The sequence below is a fragment of the Caretta caretta genome, chromosome 28 (assembly GCF_965140235.1).
Source record: "Caretta caretta isolate rCarCar2 chromosome 28, rCarCar1.hap1, whole genome shotgun sequence".
NCBI lineage: Eukaryota > Metazoa > Chordata > Testudines > Cheloniidae > Caretta > Caretta caretta.
The window spans coordinates 16380790-16408582 of record NC_134233.1 but is presented as its reverse complement, the minus strand read 5'-3'; the positions used below and the strand labels follow the sequence as shown (position 1 = coordinate 16408582).

The window sequence follows — 27793 nt, the reverse complement described above, 5'->3', positions numbered from 1 at the left end:
TGAAAACTCCTTGGATACAGACAATGTGTCCTGAGCAGTTGAAATGACTATCACTTTGGGCCAAAGTCACTTTGGTAAAGTCTCACTTCACCTAGGAGTTTTCTTAAAGTATTAATTGTAGCAAACCACATGCAGCATGGATGTGAGGACCCCATAGACATCAAAAACAAAAAATAAAAGTTCTGAAGGTTTCCATAGCCTAGTCTGAGGGTTAAATGGACATGCTCTAATAGCTGGCCTCCTCAAACTAAAAAGGACCTTGGCACCTGTCATAAATATAAAGGGAAGGGTAAACACCTTTAAATCCCTCCTGGCCAGAGGAAAAACCCTTTCACCTGTAAAGGGTTAAGAAGCTAAGATAACCTCACTGGCACCTGACCAAAATGACCAATGAGGAGACAAGATACTTTCAAAGCTGGGGGGGGGACGGGACGGACAAAGGGTTCTCTCTGTCTGTGTGATGCTTTTGCCGGGACCAGAGCAGGAATGCAGGTCAGAACTCCTATAAAGAGTTAGTAAGCAATCTAGTTAGATATGCGTTAGATTCTGTTTTGTTTAAATGGCTGATAAAATAAGTTGTGCTGAATGGAATGTTTATTCCTGTTTTTGTGTCTTTTGGTAACTTAAGGTTTTGCCTAGAGGGATTCTCTATGTTTTGAATCTGATTATCCTGTAAGGTATTTACCATCCTGACTGTACAGAGGTGATTCTTTTACTTTTTCTTCAATTAAAATTCTTCTTTTAAGAACCTGATTGCTTTTCGTTGTTCTTAAGATCCAAGGGTTTGGGTCTGTGTTCACCTATGCAAACTGGTGAGGATTTTTATCAAGCCTTCCCCAGGAAAGGGGGTGTAGTGCTTGGGGGGATATTTTGGCAGGGAGATGTTTCCAAGTGGGTACTTCCCCTGTTTTTTGTGTAACACTTTGGTGGTGGCAGCGTTTAACCTAAGATGGTAAGAATAAGCTTAGGGGATCTTTCATGCAGGTCCCCACATCTGTACCCTAGAGTTCAGAGTGGGGAAGGAACCATGACAGCACCCATGAAAAAACTGGTTGCAAAAACCCAAAACTTAAAAAACGAGAAAAGCTACTATCTTGTACCCATCACCATTTTAAATTAAGGCACCTCCTGACAGACGGGATATAAACTTTGGTTTGCAAATAAGAGAACTGGAGATTTCAGTGATTGTTGCCTTATAACTGGGTAAAATGTTACACAACATGACTCCTTATGTAATTTTTTCTCAACAGAAATATTATTTTAAAAGCTTATCAAAAATCCATTTGAAATAGTAATAATTAAAGTCTATACTAGGTCTTTATTTTGATATACACTATTTCTCCTACATACTACCATACACCAACCCCTTTTGAGTGAGGTTTTACTTTAGAACTCCTTAATCCAAAGAGGGTAAATTACATCAAATAAACTTTACAGGATTAGTCACCTTTCATATACTACTTGGAGGGAGGCAGGAGACAGAAACATAAGAATGGCCATACTGGGTTAGACCAATGGTCCATTTAGCCCAGTATCCGGTCTTCTGACATTGGCCAATGCTAGATGCTTCAGGAGGAACGTACAGGTCAATTAGCGAGTGATCCATCCCGTATCATTGACTCCTAGCATCTGGCAGTCAGAGGCTTAGCCATCTTGGCTAGTAGCCATTGATGGACCTATACTACATAAACTTAATCTAATTATTTTCTGAACCCAGAAGAAAACCCAGATAACTTTCAGTGTTGCAAATAAATTCATAATCAGTATAATCATAATCAGTCTCTTATTCTGCAATAAACTTTCTGTTTAATTTCATTTTCACTGGTAACAACAAAAAGAAAAGGAGTACTTGTGGCACCTTAGAGACTAACCAATTTATTTGAGCATGAGCTTTCGTGAGCTACACGAAAGCTCATGCTCAAATAAATTGGTTAGTCTCTAAGGTGCCACAAGTACTCCTTTTCTTTTTGCGAATACAGACTAACACGGCTGTTCCTCTGAAACTGGTAACAACATATCTGAAGGCTACACAATTTTATCATCTGTGTTAGTTTTCTCTGAATCCCCTTTTCCACCAAGTAAGTCTTGTGTAAAGTTGTGTTCTGTACTAACATAGGTGCCTTCTATTTCTGGGAGCTCATTTCTCTCTGGGTCTTCGGTCATAAGTGTTGGTGGAAGTCATCTCAAATGTGTTCTCTTGAGAAACAACACTTGTATTCTATTTTCACAATTTCTGATCTTTCAAAGTTGCAGGAGATGGAGAAGCGATGCAAATTCATACGACATGGGAGCAAAACTGAGAGCCAGAACCATGGAATCAGGACTCAACAGTCATCAGTCCTGCAGTCTGAGCTTGGGAGTCTGACATTCATTCCCTTATTGGTTAACATCACTTGCACAGCAGGGAAGTGCTTCTTCTCCAACAAGACAGCCAGATAGGGATCCATGGGGAAGGGCTGTCCTCTGAAGGCATCAACTGTTTCTTTCTTTGGCTCATAAAACTCTGGATCCAAATGGTAAAGGACAACTCCCCAATATCTTACCACAACATCATTTGAACCATAATCTGCCACCGAACTAGGAGATAGTGTTCTAACATAAACAGCTTACCTGAGCCTAAAGTTACCCTAGTTTCCATCTCTGGGGTAAAAATTAACCACTGGGTGCCTATTATTTCTACTTAAAAACTAGTCTAATCCTTAGCCATGGTCAGGGTAACTTTACTTCTCTGGAGTAGAATCCTTTACCACATCACAGAAAATTTCAGTAGTCATAGAGTGAGGAATCACTTCCCCAACCAGGCATGCCCAGTTTATTTATTAATCTGGTGGCACAAATATTGGCCTGGTTCACAAGCCGTGTAAGTTACCAAAGGTGGAGTATCTATTAAAAATAGATCGACTGCTGCAGCTCACACTCACAACGGATTTTATTTTATACATATTTGCAGCATCTATAAGGTGTTAACTCAGCAAAAATACCACTTCCATTTTCTCCATCTCTACATAGGTAGGAACTGTGTTCTGAAATAATACACAATATGCACTTGATTATGAAAGAGAGATCTTCAGAAGACACCTCCTGTTAGGTCTGGGCCACAACTGCCTTGTGACCCAAATACATGGGCATTTTGCTGAGTTCCAAGTCACTTACTGTGGAATATTGAATCCTCTAAGACAATATTGACCCAAACTATATGATCACATTGTTATTCAATTCCATTCCTTAGTTAGATGTAGAATTTTTAAAATGCTACTGTTTCTGTGGTAGCAAATCCAATAGCTTTGAGTACTCATTCCTGACGACTGAACTGCTCTTGAACTTCCTCCATGTCATAATGGAGGAGTGGAAAAATAGACATACATGAAAAGAAATTATTGTTTTAGTAAATGGTCATTTGTCTCAAACTCCACCAAAAAACTGAACTTCACCCTATCATAAAGAAACTAAAGTCCAGTTATGTTATCAAATGCCCTCAGGAAAGAGAGAAACCCAAAACACACAAGAGAATAAGACAGTTTCAGTATCATATAAAATGAAACTCCAGAACATCTTACTCTCATGATGCCAAAATTAGAACAGATTTTCCTATTGCGCTGTCCTCTGATCCATTCAAACCTTCTTCACTCAGCATCACCTCATTACTATTCTGTCATGCTAGTTACAAAGGTTTTAGAATTATCATAATGGGGAATATCAGCCAACCTTCCCACCTGGAAACAATCCCAGCTCAGCTGGAAAAATCCTGAAAGCAACTTTGCCAATAGACAGAAACAAGGATTAAAGCACAGAAAGGTTAATCTGTTTGGGATCCTTTCAAATTCCCCCTGTAGGTCTGTGACACTCATTTCCAGCCCCAACGAGTCTGATTTAGGATCAGAGCATGATACCTAAGCACAGAGAGCTGAGAACACGGCTTCATGTGACACAAAAAAATAAAAGTTCTGAAGGTTTCCACAGCCTAGTCTGAGGGTTAAATGGACATGCTCTAATAGCTGGCCTCCTCAAACTGAAAAGGGCCTTGGCACCTGTCATAAATATAAAGGGAAGGGTAAACACCTTTAAATCCCTCCTGGCCAGAGGAAAAACCCTTTCACCTGTAAAGGGTTAAGAAGCTAAGTTAAACTCGTATTCACCTGACCAAAATGACCAATGAGGAGACAAGATACCTTCAAACCTGGGGGGGGGGGGGGGCAAAGGGTCCTCTGTCTGTTTTTTTTTTTTTTTTTTTTTTTGCGGGGACCAGAGCAGGAATGCAGAACTCCTGTAAAGGGCTAATAAGCAATCTAGTTAGATTCTGTTTTGTTTAAATGGCTGATAAAATAAGTTGTGCTGAATGGAACGTTTATTCCTGTTTTTGTGTCTTTTGGTAACTTAAGGTTTTGCCTAGAGGGATTCTCTATGTTTTGAATCTGATTACCCTGTAAGGTATTTACCATCCTGATTGTACAGAGGTGATTCTTTTACTTTTTCTTCAATTAAAATTCTTCTTTTAAGAACCTGATTGATTTTTCATTGTTCTTAAGATCCAAGGGTTTGGGTCTGTGTTCACCTGTGCAAATTGGTGAGGATTTTTATCAAGCCTTCCCCAGGAAAGGGGGTGTAGGTTTTGGGAGGATTTTGGAGGGAAAGACGTTTCCAAGTGGGCTCTTTCCCTGTTATATATTCGTTAGACTCTTGGTGGTGGCAGCAATAAAATCCAGGGGCTAAAGGTAAAATAGTTTGTACCTTGGGGAAGTTTTAACCTAAGCTGGTAAAAATAAGCTTAGGGGGTTTTTCATGCAGGTCCCCACATCTGTACCCTAGAGTTCAGAGTGGGGAAGGAACCTTGATATGGGATACAGATTGATCCCCGAATTGATGCCTGTACTCCACCTCGGCAGGAAAAGTAAGCAGAGTCAACGGGGGAGCCGCCGTTACACAAATAGCATAGAGCCGTGCCAGCTACACAAATAGCATAGCTGAAGTTGTGTATCTTAGTTCAACCCCCGCCCCTGCAGTGTAGCCCAGGCTGAAGAATGATGGAGATCAGGTCATCACAAGGGGAAACCTAACCACAACCATTGCACCTGGGTTATGTCTGCCCTGAAAAGAGTTGTGTTTTTACATCAAGATAGCTAATTTGAGCAATTTAGGCGGTGTCTACATTAGAGACCTTATAGTGGCACAGCTGTACTGATGCAGCCGTGCTGGTGTAAGATCTCTTGTGCAGTTGCTCTATGCTGGTGGGAGAGAGCTCTCCCATTGACATAATTAAACCACCGTCAATGAGCGGCGGTAGCTATATCGGTGGGAGAAACTCTACCATCGACATAGCGCTGTGCACGCTGCCAATTATGCTGGCAAAACTTATGTTACTCAGGAGTGTGGGCTTTTTTCACACCCCTGAGCGACGTAAGTTTTGCTGACATAAGTGGTAGTGTAGACATGGCCTAACTCAATGTACAGTTCTAGTGCAGATAAGGCACAGATAGTTTTTATCTCACTGTAGCTAGATGAGGTCAACCCTCTCTCTCCCAACTCGGACTGATGGACATTTCTGCCTGGAGGGACACACACTTCCATAACTTATAAAATTAAAGAGTTGAAAAAAAGGATCACAGGATTCACCCCAAAGTAAGGTGAACTGCAAAAGGTAGAAGACAGCAACTCACCTGAGGGGAGCTGAGAGACGACAGTAAAGGAAATGGTGCAATCAACCTTAAAGACCAATATGTGGGAATTAGCCATTAAAAAAACAATCAACCAACCAAAAAACCCACAACAAAAAAGAAACAAAAAATCTTTGGGTAGCCCTACTGAATACAAATATAGTGTTATTCTCCTGTGTGGATTCTCTGATGTGAGACAAGCTGTGAGCTATAACTGAAGCCTTTATCGCACTGAGGGCATCTATAGGGTCTCTCTCCAGTGTGGATTCTCTGATGTATGATCAGCTCTGAGCTCCGAATGAAGCTTTTCCCACACTCACAGCAAGCGTAGGGTCTGTCTCCTGTGTGAATTCTCTGATGTATGATGAGCTCTGAGCTCCGACTGAAGCTTTTCCCACACGCAAGGCAGCTATAGGGTGTCTCCCCTGTGTGGATTCTGTGATGTGTGGCAAGGTTTGATCTCCGATTGAAGCTTTTCCCACACTCAGGACATGTGTAGGGTTTCTCTCCCGTGTGGATTCTCTGATGTGTGATAAGGTTCGAGTGCCAGCTGAAGCCTTTCCCACACTCAGGACATGTGTAGGGGGTCTCCCCTGTGTGGCTTCTCTGATGTGTGATCATCTGGGAACTATCACTGAAGCTTTTCCCACACACAGGGCATGAGTAGGGTCTCTCTCCTGTGTGGATTCTCCGATGTGAGACAAGATGTGAGCTATAACGGAAGCCTTTCCCACACTCAGGACATCTGTAGGGTCTCTCTCCAGTGTGGATTCTCTGGTGCTTACTAAGATCTGAGCTCCGAGTGAAACTTTTCCTGCACTCTGGACACGTGTAAGGTCTCTCTCCTGTGTGGATTCTCTGATGTCTGATCAGCTCTGAGCTCCGACTGAAGCTTTTCCCACACTCAAGGCAAGTGTAGGGTTTCTCCCCTGTGTGGATTCTATGATGCATGATAAGGTTTGAGCTGCGACTGAAGCTCTTCCCGCACTCAGGACACGTGTAGGGTTTCTCTCCCGTGTGGGTTCTCTGATGTGTGACAAGCTGTGAACTATGAGTGAAGCTTTTCCCACACTCAGGGCATGGATAGGATCTCTCCCCTGTGTGGATTCTCCGATGTGAGACAAGCTGTGAGTTGGAACTGAAGCTTTTCCCGCACTCAGGGCATGAGTAGGGTCTCTCTCCTGTGTGGATTCTCTGATGCGAGACAAGCTGTGAGCTAGAAGTGAAGCCTTTTCCGCACTCAGGGCATGAGTAGGGTCTCTCTCCAGTGTGGATTCTCTGATGCGTGACAAGCTGTGAGCTATAAATGAAGTCTTTCCCACACTCAGTACATCTGTAGGGTCTCTCTCCAGTGTGGATTCTCTGGTGCTTATTAAGCTCTGAGCTCCGAATGAAGTTTTTCCCACACTCACAGCAAGTGTAGGGTCTTTCTCCTGTGTGGATTCTCCTATGGATCCTAAGCTCTGAGCTCCGACTGAAGCTTTTCCCACACTCATGGCAAGTGTAGGGTTTCTCCCCTGTGTGGATTCTGTGATGTGTGATAAGGTTTGAGCTGCGACTGAAGCTTTTCCCACACACAGGGCACATGTATGGTCTCTCTCCAGTGTGGATTCGCTGATGTATGATAAAGACTGAGTTATGTTTGAAGGTTTTCCCACACTCCATACAGATGTACGGTGTTCCCCCGGTGTCGATTCTCTCATGTCTAATAAGGTCTGAGCCTCTACTGAACTTTTCTTCTGCTCTGTGCTGACTCTCACAGGCATTTGCCTGCGCACAATTCGAGGAAACATTCCCTTTGGATCTTTCCGATAACGTCTCATGTGCTTCTACTTGCTCAGAATCGTCTTGTTGAGGATTCTCCTCCACATTCTCATTCACCATCCCAACATCTGCTAGGATAGAGAGAAACCAGACATAAGTCACTTCCCTTTGCGAGAAAAAAAGGGAACCTCAGAGAGAGGAGTGGAAGAAAGGGGGGAACAAACAAAAGTAAGTGACAGAGAGATCAAACAAAGAAAGAGCTGAATCTCCCCCAAGCTTTTCCCCACAGGAGAGAGAGGAGGGGATCAATTCTGGGTCTAAATCTCAACCAAACATACAGGGAGAAAGTAGACTGGAGAGGGAGCTACTGTCAGGCATGACTCAGGACAGGTAGGAAGCCGTAAGTGAAGTCTGCCATGAGGATGCCACATCTCCTGAAAACAATCCTGAATTCAGACAGCTCACAAGGGCTTAGTAGGAATCCCAAATATTTCCTTAATTCAGGGACAGATTTGGTGCTGGTTTAACTGATTCCTTACCTGTGCAGGTATCTCTCGGGGTCTCTCTTTCCTCAGAGTCCTGGAGGTCTGGGACCCATGGCTCCTCCCCTCGTTCCAGGCAGGAGATCACATCAGGTTTGGAAACTGGAAACCCTGCACAAGTGACAGAAAACAAGCAAGATGAATTGAATTTGTGGGATACTTGTGTCACATTCTGGGGGTGCAATCCAGACTTCCAAAAGGTTGTGTCACCACCTGCCCTGTAATCCTGGATGCCTCACATTGCTTTGGTGTTGTAGCTCCCAACCTGGGCCGCTGACAAACAGCTTACCAGCATGCTGGTCACACCCTGAGTGTTTGTGGAAGGCTACAGCCCTGACCCAGCAGCCTGTGAGAAACAGTCCAGTCCCACTTTGGCCTCCACCAGCCTTGGTTACTATGTGCAGGGTGGCCCCAACATACTCCCAGTCCTTTTCCCCAAAATGTGTGTTCTGCACTGGCCAGCCCTCTCCTGGACAGTTCACATCTGAGAGGTCCGTTGCCCCTCAAGGGACCAATATTCAAGAATTTGCTACTTTAACTGGAGTTACTAAACAGTTCAATTTAAAACACAACACTGGATTAGTTTTGATTACAAATAAAACAAGTTTATTTAACTACAAAGAGAGAGATTTTAAGTGAGTAGAAGCATAAAGTATTAAAAGTTAGAAATGGTTACAAGAGAAATAAAGATAAAAATGCTTTCTAAAATTTAACAAGCACAACTTTGTTCAAGGTAAAATCCTGAGCACGTGTGCCCACGGTTGAGCAAATTGTCAGGTCAGGATCTCCACCAGAGTCAAAGGGCTGGTTCCTTTGTCTTCTTCCTTTCTCTCATATGTCTTCATATGATTCTATGAACCCACACTACAAGGAGGATGTGGAAAAATTGGAAAGAGTCCAGTGGAGGGCAACAAAAATGATGAGGGGACTGGAACACATGACTTACGAGGAGAGGCTGAGGGAACTGGGGATGTTTAGTCTTCAGAAAAGAAGAATGAGGGGGGATTTGATAGCTGCTTTCAACTACCTGAAAGGGGGTTCCAAAGAGGAATCAGTGATCAGGAACAGCCAGCATGGATTCACCAAGGGAAGGTCATGCCTGACTAATCTAATCGCCTTTTATGATGAGATTACTGGTTCTGTGGATGAAGGGAAAGCAGTGGATGTATTGTTTCTTGACTTTAGCAAAGCTTTTGACACGGTCTCCCACAGTATTCTTGTCAGCAAGGTAAGGAAGTATGGGCTGGATGAATGCACTATAAGGTGGGTAGAAAGCTGGCTAGATTGTCGGGCTCAACGGGTAGTTATCAATGGCTCCATGTCTAGTTGGCAGCCGGTGTCAAGTGGAGTGCCCCAAGGGTCGGTCCTGGGGCCGGTTTTGTTCAATATCTTCATAAATGATCTGGAGGATGGTGTGGATTGCACTCTCAGCAAATTGGCGGATGATACTAAACTGGGAGGAGTGGTAGATACGCTGGAGGGGAGGGATAGGATACAGAAGGACCTAGACAAATTGGAGGATTGGGCAAAAAGAAATCTGATGAGGTTCAATAAGTTTAAGTGCAGGGTCCTGCACTTAGGACGGAAGAACCCAATGCACAGCTACAGACTAGGGACCGAATGGCTAGGCAGCAGTTCTGCGGAAAAGGACCTAGGGGTGACAGTGGACGAGAAGCTGGATATGAGTCAGCAGTGTGCCCTTGTTGCCAAGAAGGCCAATGGCATTTTGGGATGTATAAGTAGGGGCATAGCGAGCAGATCGAGGGACGTGATCGTTCCCCTCTATTCGACATGGGTGAGGCCTCATCTGGAGTACTGTGTCCAGTTTGGGGCCCCACACTACAAGAAGGATGTGGATAAATTGGAGAGAGTCCAGCGAAGGGCAACAAAAATGATTAGGGGTCTGGAACACATGACTTATGAGGAGAGGCTGAGGGAGCTGGGATTGTTTAGCCTGCAGAAGAGAAGAATGAGGGGGGATTTGATAGCTGCTTTCAACTACCTGAAAGGGGATTCCAAAGAGGATGGCTCTAGACTGTTCTCAATGGTAGCAGATGACAGAACGAGGAGTAATGGTCTCAAGTTGCAGTGGGGGAGGTTTAGATTGGATATTAGGAAAAACTTTTTCACTAAGAGGGTGGTGAAACACTGGAATGCGTTACCTAGGGAGGTGGTAGAATCTCCTTCCTTAGAGGTTTTTAAGGTCAGGCTTGACAAAGCCCTGGCTGGGATGATTTAACTGGGAATTGGTCCTGCTTCAAGCAGGGGGTTGGACTAGATGACCTTCTGGGGTCCCTTCCAACCCTGATATTCTATGATTCTCTTTCACCTAAGAAGTACCTTGGGGTGGTTTTGCCCCTCACTTTTATAGTGCGGTCACCCTTTGAAGTGGATTCTACTCAGGATTGCCCCTCAAAGCAAAGTTTATTCCAACAGCAAAGAAGGTGACATGGAGTCTAGCGGCGAAGGTGGAGCCAGGCTCATTCTTCTCTCCTGTGTATGCTGAATGCAAATTTGCCTTGGCTCCTGCCATTTCCTCCTCTTGCTGTCTCAAGGACCCTATTACTTATATGCAAATTGAGGTAAATACACATTCCGTTGTTTAGTTTAGACTGGGTTAACAACTTTTACCTAGTCATGGCTGTGTCAGTTTGAACACCTACTAACATCATCATGCTCAAATAAATTTTTTAGTCTCTAATGTGCCACAAGTACTCCTTTTCTTTTTGCAAATACAGACTAAAACGGCTGCTACTCTGAAACCTATCATACAGGGGGAATTCATAACTTTACATACAACTTTGTTACATAAATTTCACTGAATTATTGACCAGTAAGTTATTGGTTTTCAAGTGATACCTCACAAGGCATATTTTGTACAAAGGCTATTACAGTGGTGTGTAGGGTGTGATTACAGGGGTGCTTTCACTCACATCTTGTCACAAAGGTTCTGTTTAACCCCAGTTTATTTTAACGGGTAACATCCCCAGGCCAGCTTCCTTTGCTCAAAGCAGCAGGACAGTGAATATTATCAGTCATATTTGTTGGGATGGTGCTGAATTATTATGAATGACTGTTGTTAATATGAATGTAGTAAGGCTGGAGACGTCTGAATTTGCTAAAGGATTCTGGGAGCAGGGTTCTCTTAGTATCAGATGGTATGCTGAAATTGCACTTGAATGCTGACACAACTATGGATTATGAATGGTTACAACCAGGGTGTGTGGGTGTGGGTGTGTGTGTGTGTGTGTTAGTTAGCTGGAACCTTGGTCATGGTCAGTTGATGGCCAGCTCACTAAGTAAATGCGCAGAAAACACCTGAACGGTGAGCATGGTACTAACTGACCTGGATCAAGATGACCCTTTGGGATTGCACCACCCTAACAGCTCAAGGGAATGACTGATGAGAAAGTAAAGGAATACTTGTGGCACCTTAGAGACTAACCAATTTATTTGAGCATGAGCTTTCGTGAGCTACAGCTCACTTCATCAGATGTTTACCGTGGAAACTGCACACCAAGTGATCTTTGGTCTCTGTCCCTCTTTAGCCCTCTTCCAAAAATATTAATTAGGAAAACAAGTAATTAAATGCCCACAGGGCATATTTTGGGGTCATGCGACTCCTTTGAGAGCGAGTGGTGTAAGTACTAAGAATATCACAGGTATAGTAGCAGTTCCCAATTAATATCTGAAGAGGCCTGTGATGCTGTAGAACAGGCAGGGTAGACAAAACCTTGCTACGAAGGACTTTTGGACCAGAGGATCTCCAGGTAGCCAACACCCTGCTTTGGGGGACATTTGACAGACCAAGTGCCTGAGAAGAGAAGAAAAGACATCTCCATCGAGGCCTGGTAGCTATACCTGCTTTGTTTACCAAATGTGTAGGGCTCTGATAAATGAAGCAGGGGAAGGGGGAGTAGCTCCCTTTTATGGACACCCAGCTAGCCAGTTAGCTATAAAGTCCCTCTTGGTGGCTGTTCTCTGCTTGCTTTACCTGTAAAAGGTTAAAAAAGCCCACAGGTAAAAGGAAAGGAGTGGGCACCTGACCACAAGAGCCAATGGGAGGGCTAGAACTTTTTAAAATCGGAGGGAAAACTTCCTTTTGGCTGTTGTAATAAATAAAGTGGGGGGATAGCTATTTTGATGGACAGCCAGCCAGCAAGTTCGCTGTAAAATCCCTCCTGGTAGCTGTTCTTTACTTGCTTTACCTGTACAGGGTTAAAAAGTCCCCCAGGTAAAGAAAAAAAGTGGGCACATGACCAATGGAAAGGGAGAACTTTTTAAAATTGGGCAAGAAACTTTCCCTTTGTCTGTTCTCTCTGGGCTGAAGGGGCAGAGCAGCCATGCTATACGCAGCTAAGCCAGGTATGATTATAAGTCATCAGATCATGCCTAGAACTACTTATCTGAACTCCAATGTGTCCATAGATCAGAATGTTTAGCTAGACGCGATCAGGGTTATTTCTTTTATTTCTCATTGGCTTGCAGACTCCTCTGTGCTAACCCCAGATGAAGTGAGCTGTAGCTCACGAAAGCTTATGCTCAAATAAATTTGTTAGTCTCTAAGGTGCCACAAGTACTCCTTTTTTTTCCCAGATGTTTTTGTTTGCTTGTAACCTTTAAGCTGAACCCCCAAGAAAGCTATTTTGGGTGCTTGATTTTTGGAATTGCTCTTTTAAAATCTAGCAAAAGCCTAAGTTCCAGATGTATTTTCTTTCTTTTTGTTTTTAATAAAATTTACTTTTTTTAAGTAACCTTGATGGGTAGATGCTGCCACCACACATATGCATGGCGTGGCTGAACGCAGAGTCAAGTGAACCTAACCCTGACAACAAAGTCATGGATGAGGAGGGTTATGGCGAGTCAGGAACTCTACTCCATTCCGGAGGTGTCTAGCTAGTCCCAGGAATTCCACTCCAGTGAGCAAGAAGCAAGAGAGGAAACCCCTGGGAAGTGATTTTTTGAGTTGATGTTGCATGGTTATGATGGCCAACTTTCCTTTGCTTTGTTTAGCGTGGAAGTGGGTGAGGGGATAGAAATGTACATGACTGTGTTGCTGTGTGCTTGGTATGTTACAAGAGATGCATTTTACTGTAATGATTCGATGCTGTGTGTGAACTAAGAATAATATGTCCATGTAATTGTTGTGCTTCTGCAGATATGGCCTTCAGGGGAACCCCCTGCACACTGGCGGAGTGCCTCTGCCAGATCAGAAAGTGACCAAGACAGAGCAAAGACTACATATTTCAGGAGGTGCTGCAATCCCTCCTTGTGATTTACTGCCCCTTCCCTCATCCTTCACAAAACCTGACCCTAGTTTGGGTGGCAGGGGTCAGCACTGACCTCAGAAACAGCAAGCCTGAGGCACCGGAGAGCAGCAGTGGAAACAGAGGGTGGGGGCTGGGGGAGGAAAATGTTGTAGTGGCCACACGCCAGCACAAGCACCCCCCCACCCCGAGCCACTTCTGCCAAGGCTTGCAGTTTGGGATGGGGAAGCCTGGTTCCCAGCCTCCAGACAATGTCCATATTACAAAGGGGAGGTGAGCATGGTCCCCTGGCCACCTCTGGTTCCGCCACAGGTGGCTCCCCTCCCGCTGCAGATGGTCTGGTGCCCCTGCCCCCATGCCATACTCACCATAGCTGGGACAGCAGACTGGCTCAATAAATACCTTGTAGAAATGAAAATGTTATGCTTTATACTGGCATGGATTCAGTGGAGTGATTTCTCTATAGAAATTCTGCACTACATCCTGGGTCTGCCCTGACAGTGGTTCCTTTGTGCTCTGGATGTGTTATAGCTGGAAGTGTGGCCTTCAGCTCTTCCTCCACACCGGCAGAGAGGCTCTCCCAGACAAGATGGAGACAAAAGAATATGAGATAACGAATGCCTCTGGAACAGTGGACACAGCAAAGGGTGTGGAGGACTGCTCTCAGAAAAAAGGACATGGCGAGCAGGTGAGCATCCCAAGAGAAAGAGCATGGCCCACTGCAGGAGAAGCTGGGGATTCTGAAGGAACAAACATGCTGAGGCTTCTGGTTGACCTTCGGGAAAAAAACCCTGAGGTTTGACTCCCTCTTCGGCCCCTGCAGAGCAACATTCCAACATCACTGTACTCCCCCACCTCACGTTCCACTAGGCAAAGGGGGCACTGCAATATCCCTTCCACTCAAGCCCAGAGGAGGGTGCCAAGAACAACAGCTGCACATGTGCTGATGTATGACAGGCAAGGCCGCTGTACTTTTATAGAGAGAATGTATGTGTTTTTCCCACTCCCAATTTTATTCCATCATCTTTCCAAGGTTAATTCTTAGACAGATCTTTCAGTGTTTACATCTGTGTGCAATAAAAGTATGTCTTGAAAATGAAATCATCTTTATTAATTCAAAGCACGGGGTGAGGGGAGGTGGAGGGATGTGCACGAGAACAAAGCACAGCAATCACAGCAAGGTTCAGACTATGGGTAGGAATGATACAGAATAGCAGCGCACATTATTGTGGGTCATTACTAAAATGAGTTTCAATCCCTCCCTGAGACACATTGTCCACCCTGAGCTCTTCTTATAGCCCTGGTATTTGGCTGCTCAAAATTAGCAGATGGGGTGGGGTGTGGAGGTGGATCGTCTGTGTAAACTTCTCGCCCTTTGCTTCACATATATTATGAAGCAAACAACAAGCAGCTATAATCATGGGAGATGTTTTTCCCGCCCACAGAGGTCTAACCTAGTGAGCAAAATGCACCAGTGACCCTTCAAATGGCCAAAGGCACATTCACCCACCATTCTGTACTTGCTGAACCTATTATTGAACCAATCTTTACTGCTGTCCAGGCGTCCGGCTCCATGTGCCACAGGAATAAGGGACAGGCTGCGTCTCCCAATATCACCATTGGCATTTCAATGCCCCCAAGGGTGCTTTTGCAGTCTGGAAAGAAAGTCCCTGCTTGCAACTTTCTGAACAGACCTGTGTTCTTAAAATACGTGCGCGTCATGCACCTTCCCAGACCATCCCACGTTCATGTCAGTAAAATGTTCCCAGTGATCCACCAGCACTTGTAACACCATAGAAAAGTTTCCCTTTCTGTTTATGTACTCTGTGGCAACGTGGTCTGGTGCCAAGATAGGGATATGCAGGCCATCTATCACCGCACTGCAGTTAGGGAACCCCATTGCGGCAAAACAATTCAGTATGTCCTGCAGATTGCCCCGAGGCACTATTCTTCTTTGCAGAAGGCGTTTAATGGCCCTGCCTATTTGGATCGCAGCAACCCCCACGGTGGACTTACCCCACTTCTAATTGATTCCCCAATGACTAGTAGCAATCTGGAGTTGCAAGCTTCCACGCAGTAATCGCCACTTGCTTCTCCACTGTCAGAGCAGGTCTCAGTTTCACGTCCCTGCAATTCAGGGCTGGGGAGAGCTCCCAATACAGTTCCTGGAAAGTGGCCTTGCGCATACAAAAGTTCTGCAGTCTCTGCTCGTAATCCCATACCTGCACAAAGATGCAATCCCACCGGTCAGTGCTTGTTTCTCGGGACCAGAACCAGCACTCCATCATATTCAGCTGCCGGGCAGTTGCCGACAGCAACCGGAAACTTTCGTTCCATTGTTTCCAGCAGTGCTATTTGAAGGACATTGAGAGGAACTGCAGCGCAGAATGTGACACAGCTCTGGAAATATCCTATAGGATAAGACACGTGTGGTGTTTGCAACGCTCACCACAATAGTGCACAGCTGAGTGGAGTCCATGCTTCTCTGGAGATGGCGTACCCAAGGCTATGCCAGCCTTTTGAAAAAAAGGCGCAAAATACTGTGGGCTGCAGACGAAATCAGTGGAGAAAACTGCATCATTGGATGTTGAAGCCATGATTCCAGTCACTCCTGTGAGAATGTTTTGGTCCCATGAGGCATTGCAAGCCCTTCCCAAAAATCCCTGAGGCGAGTTGCACTGCTCTCTGCATCAATGCAAGCACTGCTATGAGGATGCACTCCACCAACACAAGGAGTGTGGTGTGGACATGCACAACCAACTTAATAACTGTGGCGGTTGGATGTCGAGTTAAGTTTGCAGTAAAGACATGAATTATGCCTACACTGGAATGTATACTCTGCCACACTTTGTAGCATAATGAGAAGAAAAGATGTGTATCCAACTCCATGTGGTCACCTTACATATGTCCATAAGGGGCACGTCACGGAGCGTGGCGGTAATCGATGCTGGCACTCTTGTGGAACGGGCCCATATCCCAACCTGGTTGGGACCATCCTGACAATTGATAACAGAGCTCAATTCACCCTGAGACCCACTTCGAGATTCTCTGTGTGGATATGGCCTGCCCTTTAATTCTCTCTGCTATGGCGACAAATAGCCGAGGAGATTTCTGGAATGACTTTGTCCTTTGTAAGTAAAAGACCAGGGCCCGACGTACATCCAGGGAGTGAAGCTGCTGTTCCTCATTCAAAGCATGTGATTCGGGAAAGCAGGTAGGTTGAAAGAGAAGCAGGAAACCACCTTTGGTAGACATTTGGGATGCAGGCGAAGTGAGACGGCTCTCTGCTTGCATTCAGAAATATAGCTTAAGGGCAGACGGTGTTGTGTGGAGCACTGCTCTGTCGGAACAGGTGGATGGGATCTGTGGACTATAGGATGTTTCTGAGGAGGTTCATAGGCCTGTTGGTGGTAAAACTGGGGATTCTGTAACACTGTGAGAAGATGGCAGGTGATAACACGTTTGCTTTGCTTATATGCCTAAGGATCGCAGAGAGGCTATGGAATCTTTCAGTGAGTACAAGGGGTCATCCGTCTTTTGATTGAAGAGGTGTGATTCATCAAAAGGGAGATTTTTGATCATATTCTGAACTTCTCTAGGGAAACTAAGATTCCCTCCTTATGACAATTACAGTTGCCAAAATGCACAAGGATGTGTCTGCTGAATCAACCGCAGCTGAATCAACCGCAGCCTGAAGTATGGACTTTGTGACCAACCTGCCTTCCTCTATACTTGATAGGAATTGGGCATGATACTGTTGAGGAAGCTCATTTGCCATATGTCCACACTGTAAGAAGTCGTATTTGGCCATCACTGCCAGGAAGTTCAAGATCCATAACCGAAGGCTGTCCAAGGAGAAAACCTTTCAACCCATAAGGTCCAGTCTCTTGCCCTCATTGTCAGCTGGGGTGGAGCGTGGGTCCTGTTTAGCTCACTGCATAGCAGCCTGAATCACCAGGGAATTGGGCAGAGGATAAGAGAATAGAACTTGGAACCCTTGGGGGTGGGAGCGGGGGAAGCACACTGTACCTCTTTTCTGTGTGCCATCCAACAGTGTGTCTGTCTGTTGGAGAGTGCCCTCCTTTGATAGGGCCACCCCGGCCAGTACCAATGCGTGCAAAATGTCCAGCAGGTGGTGCTGCGTGTGCTGCACTTCCTCCAATGGTATTTCAAGAGCATGAGGTATCCTTCCTAGCAGCTCTTGAAACTGACAGCAGTAGTCTGGGGGAAGGAGAGAGTCGATGACACCGCCTCGTCTCAGGATGATGGGAGAAATCCCTCCGGATCTGGCAGTACCATCAGGGCCGGGCTGATCCCCATTTCAAATGCCTGCTTGGCGAAGGACAGGTCTGTGCTACAGGAGAGGATTCCCATGTTGAACAGGACTGTTATGAAGACGAATATTGGGGCCACAAGCTCCCATATGGCCAAACCGGTTAATCCTGCTGTTGCAGCGCTGGTGCCCAGGGACTCAGGTACCAGTAGCTCCTGGATTCAGTCCGATGTACTGGGGTGTTCCATGGCCAGGATTTGACTGTGGCCCAGTGGTGACCTCCACAAGGTGCTTCTTGCAGGGGAGAGAGGGAGGGGCTCTGTCTTCCCGCGTACAGGCAGGGAAGTAGAGATAGATGCTGCACCCGGATGTGGTGTGGGTTTCCCACAAGCAGTACAGACAGCATTGGTGCTCGTTGTTGAGGGAGAACAAATGACATTGAATCCTGTCCTCTTAGTTATAATCCAGCATCCCAACCTGGGTGCTGAAGGGAGAGAGGGGGGAAGGTTTGGAGGGGAACTGCATCCTGAGCCTTGCGGAACTTTCAGAAACAAGAAAAATCACTATAGAAACCAGGAAAAGCCTGACTATAGAGAGTACCCAGACACAGCTGCTGGGGGCGAAGTGGGGAGTTGGGGATTGTTTGGTGGGAAACTGCCAGAATGGCGTCCCCAGTCCTTAATCCTACGAAATGTTCAGAAACCAGAAAACTACTACATAAAACCAAGTCCTTGTAATGAGAGGCCTGGACCTAGCATAACCCACAGCCATCTTGTAGGCTCAGCCACCATAAATTGCAAACAAAACTACAGAGTCGGGGAATTCGGCCTTGTCATAGGCAAACAGATAGAAAAGTTTTAGCTGCAGCCCTATGAATTGGAGATAGATAGATATTCACAAAGTCGAGAGAATGGATAAGTTAGCCTTGAGTTTCTGCAGTTTCTGTCTGATAAGAAAAAGTAAGAAGTTTTGCTGTTGCTAAAGAAATTGTAAATAGTTAGAAAGTGTACTTTCAATAGGCAAAGAGTCCTGGTCTACTGCTGCTTAAGCAATTCTACCCTGACAGTGTATTCCACTAACAAAGCATAAAGATAAGTAGACCTTGAGAAGTTTTAACTAACTTTGAAAAACACAAAAGCTAATGCGTAGGCGGTCTTAGGCACGTGAACCCCTGTATAGTGAAAATAATTGGATAGTGTTTTGCATAGCTGTGTCTTAAATAAATTAATTGGTTAAAGAAAAAATAAGAGAAATCCTCATTTTAACTATATAATGGGAGTCAGAAGACACGCTCATTGTAACTAAACTCCGAGATACAGCTCAAGGCCAAAGGTGCCAGGTCTTTTATCCCTGCATGACCATACTGTACAGAAGTCGAACCCCCGGACGAGAGCAGATCCTGACTGCCCACTGGGAGACATCCAGCTGTCTTTGCTGGGAGTGGTGAGCATTAGATGCTTGGCGTGTGTATTCTATTGATTTGTTGCTAATAAATACATGCACATGTTTAAGGATATTACTGTGTTAGTCTCTTTCACCGTGAAAAGGCTCTGCAGACCTGTAGAACCCGGAGACCACTAGGAAGGGATATTGGCCCCGAGCCTAGGGAGGGATAAAGTTGGGCCCCTTGTCCCTGTGTATACACAAGAACGGGTAGGGGGTGGGAGCTTTAAATTGTGCAGGTTACACCCTGACTAAATAAAGAAAATGCATCACCACGGATGAGGGGACAGCAGAAGCTCTGACTTGGAACATGTGGCAGTGAAAGGGAACTGAAGACGCAGGCAAAACCACAAGGCAATGCAAGGGCGCACACGTGAACCCACAGACACTGCTACTGTAAAAAGCTCCGGCTCTGGGAGCATGGCGCATGCAGATTAGCCTCAGTGGAATTCAATAGGGATCATCACGCAAAGAAGAATCTGCTTTAATCAACACACACGGCACTGACGAAACTCTGTAGTGTAGGCGTAGCCATAGTTAGGTCAGCCTAGCCCTCACTTTAGACACAGCTAGGTGTACGGAACAGTTCTCAGCTGGCCACTTTCAGCCATCGCACTTGTAGTGTAGACATGCCTTTAGTTCCAAGAGAGCTCTCTGTGTGAACTCCATGACAGCTATGTAACAAAAACACCCCATGTGTCCTGGTCTTTACATTCAGATTATAGTAATATCAAGCACAGAGGGAAACTGAGGTATGTACTGGAATCATAGAAATATTTCCAAAATTCCCACATCCAATGGTCATAGCCCTGGGAGAGAAAGCAAAGTGTTGGGTTTGGACTTTAATGCATCCAATAAGGATAAATTAAATAATTTTTAAAAAAATCTTTCTGTGCCATTGGTCATTTAAAATTTGTGTATGTCTAAAAATGATACTGGGACGCGACATAAGCCAAGGGGGGACAAGACATGGAAACCAGTGTACACATGTATGAGTAGTAAAGATATAGAATTACTACTACAGAGATTCTTTAGAGAACCCACAGCTTCCAATAACCAACAGGACAGGAAGGCTTACCCAGCGAGGCCACAGACTCATAGTTCTCCTGCATGACATCTCTGTAGAGGGCTCTTTGAGCGGGATCCAGCAGAGCCCACTCTGACTCGGTGAAATACACAGCCACCTCCTCGAAAGTCACCGGCCCCTGAAAGAGCAAGAGCCCCCCACTTAGTACTTTAGTACAACCCCAGGATTCATGGGAGAGCAGGAACAAGAAAATGGAAGCTCTGGGAATGACATGGTAGCACAGTCCCACTCCCATCCTGAGCAGCCAGGAGGCACCAGGTTGAGGGAAGAAAAAGAGAGCCCCTCACGCTGGCCAGTGGACAGAGGGGACAGGGGTCTTCATATTCATCACACACCTAATAGCCAGAGACTGATACAGGAAATGGAGTCCCCAGGAGGGTCAGGGACAGTCTCCTGGCGGGAATCCCAATATCCCCCCATAAAATTATATAATATATATAAACGAACACCTGGAAGGAAGAGAAAGTTGACAGGAAAAATGTCAGAAGCTTAGAATTGTAGAAAATTAGTAAGGTGAAGCAAAGAAACAAATGGAGAACTCTCTGGCCAGCAGAATTAAGGAAATATGAAGGAGCATTGTGTTTATTTTAGTATATTAATAACAAAAAGATCCTAACAATTTTATTGGTCCATTACTAGATGAAAAGGGCAGAAACATCAATAATAATAATAATACCGAAGAAGTAAAAATGTTCAGTGACTATTTCTCTCCTGGATTTGGGGAAAACAAGCAAATGATGTCGTGATATGTTTATGACGACAACGACAGTCTTTTCATTAAAATAGTAATTCATGAAGATGTTAAACAGTAGCTATTAATGTCAGACGTTTTTAAAAATAGCAGTTCCAGATATCTTCCATTCAAGAGTTTTAAAAAAGCAGCTGAGGAGCTCTAAGGACCATTAATGCTGCTTGTACATACCTCTTGGAACACTGAGGAAACTCCAGAACACTGGAAGAAAGCTAAAGTTGCCCCTATATTTAAAAAAAGTGTAAAAGGGATGACCAAGATAATACCCCAGGTTTGATGTCAGGCAAGATAATGGGGAGGAAGGAGGGTATTATTAAAGAATTAAAAGAGGGCAATATAATTCATTCCAATCAACATAAATTGAGGGAAAACAGATCCTCTCAAACTAATTGGATTTTTTTTTTTTAAGGAGTTCAGAAATTTGGTGGATAAAGCAATAGCATTAATGTAAAACACTTTGATTTCTCTAAGATATTTGACTTGGTACAGCAGGATACTTAAACAACTACAACAATACAAAATTAACATGACATACACTAACTTGATTCAAAACCAGCTGATACATTTCAAAATGTAACTCTAAATGGTCACGTGGCTGTTTCTCTATTGGGGTCCAATGGGGATCGGTTATTGGCCTGTTGCTATTTAACTTGCTTATCAATAACTTGGAAGAGAACACAATATCACTGATGAAATTTGCAGATGACACGAAGTTTGGGATAGTGGTAAATAATGAAGCGTGTCAAATTATGAAGTGTGTCAGCTGGTTTGGGCTGCAGCACTGGGAGCCTGGGAAGTTTTTGTAGCCCTGGCCAGGGGGTTATTTCTTGTTCCACAAATAGGGGAAAGTTCCACACCCAAACCCAAGGAGTCTTCTCCTTCAATGTGGGGCCTAATCCGAATTCATTCTGGCAAGTTTGTCCCCTCCCTTTCCCCACCCTGGGTATTTCCTGCCCTCTCCCATCTCCAGCAGCTCCCACCCTCCAGTACATTTACTGACCATCTCCCTCCAGCTACAGCCCACCAAGCATGTCCGTGATAATCCCATACCTCAGATAACTCTGCTGCAGCCATTGCCTTTCGTGTGGAACAGTGGGACGATCCGGAGCAAAACATCGACGTTATTCTGTAGTCTGTCGGGGCAAAAAGAGCAATTGGAGAGTTTTCAGAAGGAGCTTTTGTCCATTTCACACACAGAGTCCCCCCCCCACCAGACTTTTTCCCTGGAAACTGACATTCTAGGCTCTGTCACACAGCAAAACAGTGACTTTATTAGAGGTAGGTCTTCCCACCAGGATTAAACCCCCACAGGCTTAGTCTACACTGCATTGCAAGTGTAGCTGCATTGCATGCACTTAGTTGCTGTGTCTCTGCACTTAACCTAGTCTCCACCAATGTAAACAGTCCATTATGCCAACCCGGTAACACCAGCTCCCCAAGCAACGTTGAGCCAGGGTCAATGTACTGAGATCACCACAGCGTAACTGTAAACACGGTATGCATCCGATGAAGTGGGCTGTAGCTCACGAAAGCTCATGCTCAAATAAATGGGTTCGTCTCTAAGGTGCCACAAGTCCTCCTGTTCTTTTTCCGGATACAGACTAAGACGGCTGCTGCTCGGACACCTGCAACCGCCGCGTCACCCTACCAGGTCTCCAGCAGCTATCCCACAAGGGCTCAGGGCACCAGTTTCCCACCTACACAAGGAGAAACTGCGGCCGGTAAAACGGTGGGAACACACCCCAAGTCTGAGGGGACTGTAAACTGGCAGTGGAGAGAACATGGGGAAAAGTCTGAGGCGGAGGGAGAACTAGTCAACAGCTTGGGAGAACACAGGGAGTTGACATGGATTTCCTCTCCACACCGCACAGCTCGAGACAAGGGGAGAAGGCTGTTGCCAGGTGTGTGTGTGTGGGGGGCAGAGGAGATTTCCCCCCCCCCCGCAATCCCTGCCCCGGGGAGAGACGCCGAAATCCGCCACGTCCCGCCCCCCCCCCTCCCCTCCCGGCAGGCCCAGGGCGAACCCCAGCCCGGCCCAGTCTCTTCCCCGGCTGAGCCCCCGTTCGCTCCCCGGGCAGAGCCGGCAGGAGCCGGGCGCGCAGGCGGCTCCGCGGGGGGCTCGCAACAGGGAGCCGCTGCCCGGGGCGGCGAAGGCTCCGGCCCCAGCCCCGGGACCCCGTGGCGCAGAGTCACGGCCCTGCCCCAGCCCGGCGCTTCCCCGAGGCCGCGCCCCCGCCCCCGCCAGCCCCGCGCCGGCTCCCCCGGCCGCTCCCCCGGCGCCTCGGGGACCAGCCACGGGCGGGGGCGGGGGCGCGGGGCCGTTAACGGATATAACGGGCGGGGGCGGAACGCGGCGCTGGGAATGGGGGCGGGGCCTGTCATACGCGGTACGGGGGGGGGGGGGGAGGGGGAGGGGAAGGGAGGCTCCACGGCGGGGGGAGGGGCAGGCCAGGCTCCGCGGGCGGGGCGGGGTGGGGGGGAGTCCCGGCCCTCCCCGCACTCACCCGCTGTCGGTCCCCGGGCCCGGCTCCCTCCGCGGACGCAGGACGAGGGGCGCGGAAACAGCCCCCCTCCCCCCGGCGCGAACTGCGCATGCCCGGAAACTGCGGCGCGCCGGGCCTGCTGGGAGATGGAGTCTCCGCCGGCTCGCGGCGGGCGCGGCGCATGCGCGGTGCGGAGCGACGGCTGGCGCGGGGGGGGGCGGGTTCGGCCCCTTCCCCTAGTGACGCCGATGAGCCCGCGAACCCCAGGAGCGACGGCCCCCCCGCTCCGCCCCCCGCTCCGCCCCTCAGCCAAGGCCCCGCCCCTGCTCCTCCCCTTTCCCGTGGCCCCGCCCCCTCCCCTGTCCCGAAACCCACGCCCCCTGCTCCTTTCCTGGCCCCGCCCCCTGCCCCTCCCCTTTCCCGTGGCCCCGCCCCCCGGCCAGGAGCGGGAGCTGGGCTCTGGGAAGAGCCGCCCCGGGAGTCTGGGCCACTCTGGGGCGCCCCGGACCCCGCACCTGCCCCGGGCGCTGCGCCCTGGGGGGCGGGACACGGGCCGGGGGCTGCTGGGGCCCGGGGTGCTCAGGGAGGCAACCCCCGGGCAGCTTAGTTTGCCTAAGAGCCTTTGGGGAGGGCCCTTGTCCAAGGGCTTCTGAAAATCTGAGTCCACGGGGTCCCCTCGGTCCCCAGCTTGTCGACCCCCCCAGACAATTCCCGCCGCTTGGTGAGGCTGATCTCCCCTTCCTAAAACCCCGCTGACGGTTCCCAACAAATTCTGTTCATCTCTGTGTCTGGCCATATTGTTCTTTATGAGAGTTTCAGACAGTTTGCCCGGCCCGGAAGTCAGGCTTACGGGCTAGTCATGGCCGGGGTCACCTCTGGAGCCCTTCTTAAAAATGGGCGTCACATTAGCTCTCCTCCAGTCATCTGTACAGAAGTGGGTTTAAATGATAGTTTACAGACCACCGTTAGTAGTTCTGCAATTTCACAGCTGGTCCTGGTGGCTTATTGCTGTTTCATTTATCGATTTGTTCCAAAATCTCTAATGATACCTCAGTCTGGGACAGTTCCTCAGATCTGTCACCCAAACCGAATGGCTCAGGTTTGGTCTCTCCCTCACATCCTCAGCCGTGAAGACCAATGCAGAGAATTCATTTAGTTTCTCCGCAATGGCCTTGTCGTCCTTGAGTGCTGCTTTAGCTTCTCGATCGGCCAGTGGCCCCACTGGTTGTCCCTTACGTAGGAGTAACTGCTACCAGTAGCAAATTCCTACAAGGAGCAGTTTCTCGTAAAATAATGTGCTTATAACACAGTGTGACTGAAATGAGACCAATTTCAAACAAGGGGGACAAAATGCAGTACTGCATTGGCTGGGAATCGAACCCAGGTCAACTGCTTGGAAGGCAGCTATGCTCACCACTATACCACCAATGCACTTCAAAAGAGTGTGTCACACAGGTGTCAACTGTGCAAGCAAAGCAGTGACAGCCACGGAGCGAATGAGGAGGGTGGGTTTGAGTGGGGGGCAGCATCTCAGGTCTGGGCGGAGACAGGGGCCCCCAGGGACTGAACAAGGGGGGAGGGGAGCTATATCCCAGCAGGAGTTGGCCCCAGCTCCACTCCTCCCCTAAGACACGGGAAATGAAGATAAATTCATCTCACTCAAGAAGGAAGGCGGCTGCTCCTTTTAAAAGAAAATCTTTGTGCTCCTTCCTGCTCGGCACAGAGGGGTTTCATCAGGCAGCTGCCGATCCTGGGGAGAACGAACAGTAGCGGCCACTGAACCGAAGGAGGGAGAAGATTGTTTGACAAGGACGGACGCCTCATTCTATGGGTGTTTGGTACATGCAGGCAGCCCCTGGTCCTGCATCTTTCCTGGCGAAATACAGTTTCCGTGCCAACTCCCAAAACTTGTTACAGAAAAGTGGGGAAAGGAGATGGCCACACGATGGCGCCAGGACATAAGGAATGAAACACAACACTTGTCTTCTGTGCGCAGTCCCTCTTGAAAAGTGGTTGACCTCCACTCACTTGTATGTGAAGCGATGTTCAGTTTCGCCCTGGGCAAACTACAAGGCTGAAGCAATTTCATGGATTGTGACACTGGGATTGAAGGATTATTTAGTGTGATAAGAAATTGTAAAAAAACAAAACAAAAAACAGTTCATCTACACTTGAGCTGCTTGTTATGAAAGGCCGGTTTCCCCAATTCAGTTCCAGATGCTCTTTGAGGCTTGCCCCGGGGTTCCCTGCATGCCCCAGCAGGAGTGAAAGCAGAAACCCCTGCTCTGCCCTTAGCTCCATGCTGATTTTTCACAGTGGGTGGAATTGGCTTTTTTGTGGCCTGTTCTCTGAGCACCAGAACTACCAAATCAGCTGCAGCCTGGCACAGGGCATTGCATTCAATACGCCAGACCATTCGCGTTCGCTCCGGGTTAGGGCATTGGAATTCTGATGTCAGGCCATGTTGATTCTGAACTTTCAACGATTTTATTATTGATGCCTTGCAAAGGAAACTTTCCTGAGGGGTCTCCTGCCCCAGGGACTCTGCAGAAGGAGCAGAAATGGCAGTCTTGGGAAGACGCTTTTCCCCCTTTTGCTGAAGGTTCTCCCCACACACACACACTCTCCCCTGACCTACACTGCAGGGTTATGTCAAGTGTTATGGGGTAAGGCCTAGTGGCCGGAGTCTATAGAATTGCCCTGATCCACAGAGCAATAGGGCCCCACGGACCAAGTCAATGGGGACACCCTTCTCTGCAGGGCAGCAAGGCCAAGCAGCCAGAGTCAATTAGGCTATCCTGATTTGATGGGCAGCAAAGCCTAGGGGCCTGAAGGGGGAGGGCCACCACCCCAGGGTGGGGTGGCCAGTGTAGGGGGTCCCAGCCCAGGGCCCTGGTGGCACCGAGTGAGTTCACCACCGAGTCAGCGGGCATCCAAGTGCAACACACTGACTATGCTTGGGACTATGGGTAGTCCCTCCCTTGGGCTACTTCCTACCCTGACTCCTGCTGTCTCTGTGGGCTGGGTGACGTCGGGGTTCCCAGGTTCCACTGCCTGGACTGGTGCCGGTGGCTCCGAAGTCCCTGAGGTGTTCGCAGGTATCCAGGCATCTGCCGGGGTCCCAGCACTGCTGGCTTTCGTGGGGCTCCTGCTGTTCCGAGACAGGCACCAGCAGCAGACCTCCTTCCTCACTGATGGTCAGCCCAGACTGAGCTGGGATGCTCCCTTTTCTATTCGTACGGCACTTGGTGCATGCCCAGTAGGGACGGGGGCGTGGCTTCCTCAGTGCCCTGCAGAGCGAAGATAAAGGAGCAGAGGAAGGTGTACCAGAAGGCAAGGGAGGCAAACTTTCGCTCCGGTGCTGCACCGTAGACCTGCTGGTTGTATAAGGAGCTGGACGCTATCCTTGGCTGCAACCCCACCTCCACCACCAACAGCCCTGTGGATACTTTGGTGTGGCTGGACAAAGTCAGGGATGAGGAGGTGGAGTTAGCAGATGGTGTGTAGCCCCCGGCTAGGTCGCCAGGTGGGGTGGCAAGTCAGGAACTCTGCTCCATTCTGGAGGTCTCTAGCCAGTCCCAGGAGTCCCACTCCAGCAAGCAAGAAGGTAGGTGATTTTTTTGAGTTGATGCTGCACGGTTATGACAGCCAAGTTTCCTTTGCTTTGTGTAGTGTGGAAGGGGGTGAGGGGATAGAAATGTACAAGACTGTGTTTCTGCGTGCTTGCTATGCTACAAGAGGTGTATTTTACTGTTATGATTTGCTGTCTGAACTAACAACCATGCTTCTGTGTAATTCTCATGCTTCTGCAGGTGTGACAGAGGATGTGGAAAAAGCTAATGAACTCAATGTTTTTTTTGCACTGCTGTCTTCACGAACAAGGTCAGCTCCCAGACTGCCGCACGGGGCAGCACAGCATGGGCAGGAGGTGACCAGCCCTCTGTGGAGAGGGAAGTGGTTCGGGATCAGCGTGTGGGAGCTTTACCGCGTTGTATGCGAACCCGCGTTATGTCGGGGTAGAGGTGTATGTCATATGCTTATGATATGGGGTTGATTGATACATGTATTATCGATAAATGTGGCACTTTGCCTTATTCCCCCCTGTGCAGTACTTTAAGTACAACAGCCGTGGAGGTGGATGGGAGAGAAAGCCAAGGCGAGGTGACGATGGTGGCCAGGGGTCCCCCTCCCTAAGTCTCTCCCCCTTCCACCCCCACAAGCGAAGTGCCCGGAGTGGAAGCCTCACACATGGCCGAGTCAGGGTCCACCACTGGGGACAGGTGGTGGGAACAGCCACCGGCAGGGAAGGTAGGAAAGAGGCAAAAGGAAGCAAACCACTCCTCCCCACTAGGCTGGGAGGGGTGGGAGGGGAGGGCGCAATCAGACCGGGGCGGGTTGCCAAGAGAGGCAAGGAGGGTGAGGGACACATCTAGTGTCACCACCTTTGAAATACCAAAATACCAGCAAACCCCCTCCCCTCCCGCCCCACCAGGCAAGCCTGCCGCAACCCCAACCCCCAGGCAACTCCACCA

The 27793-nt window shown here is 47.8% G+C and overlaps 1 protein-coding gene, 1 long non-coding RNA gene and 1 other non-coding gene across 5 annotated transcripts; 1 reads left to right on the top strand and 2 right to left on the bottom strand.

The window, feature by feature from the left end:
• Positions 1 to 1298: 1298 nt before the first annotated feature.
• Positions 1299 to 23408, bottom strand: LOC125628709 (uncharacterized). Of its 3 annotated transcripts, none has more exons than XM_075123929.1 (5): positions 23283 to 23408; positions 21829 to 21911; positions 20019 to 20145; positions 7955 to 8068; positions 1299 to 7546 (listed from the first exon to the last, which is right to left on the bottom strand). In XM_075123929.1, the coding sequence occupies exons 2-5, from the start codon at positions 21892 to 21894 to the stop codon at positions 5817 to 5819; spliced, it is 2037 nt and encodes a 678-aa protein (XP_074980030.1). In that variant the 5' UTR covers positions 21895 to 21911; positions 23283 to 23408; the 3' UTR covers positions 1299 to 5816. The 3 variants fall into 3 exon arrangements, with proteins under 3 accessions (XP_074980030.1, XP_074980028.1, XP_074980029.1); XM_075123927.1 differs by lacking the exon at positions 23283 to 23408 and adding an exon at positions 22264 to 22690; XM_075123928.1 differs by lacking the exon at positions 23283 to 23408 and adding an exon at positions 22264 to 22690 and having other exon boundaries at positions 1299 to 7543.
• Positions 23409 to 24620: 1212 nt separating this feature from the next.
• Positions 24621 to 24692, bottom strand: TRNAG-UCC (transfer RNA glycine (anticodon UCC)). The gene has a single exon. It is a non-coding gene; the product is annotated as a tRNA-Gly (tRNA).
• Positions 24693 to 26243: 1551 nt separating this feature from the next.
• LOC142070340 (uncharacterized) lies at positions 26244 to 27143 on the top strand. The gene is made up of 2 exons (XR_012666298.1): positions 26244 to 26868; positions 27074 to 27143. It is a non-coding gene; the product is annotated as an uncharacterized LOC142070340 (long non-coding RNA).
• Positions 27144 to 27793: the final 650 nt, after the last annotated feature.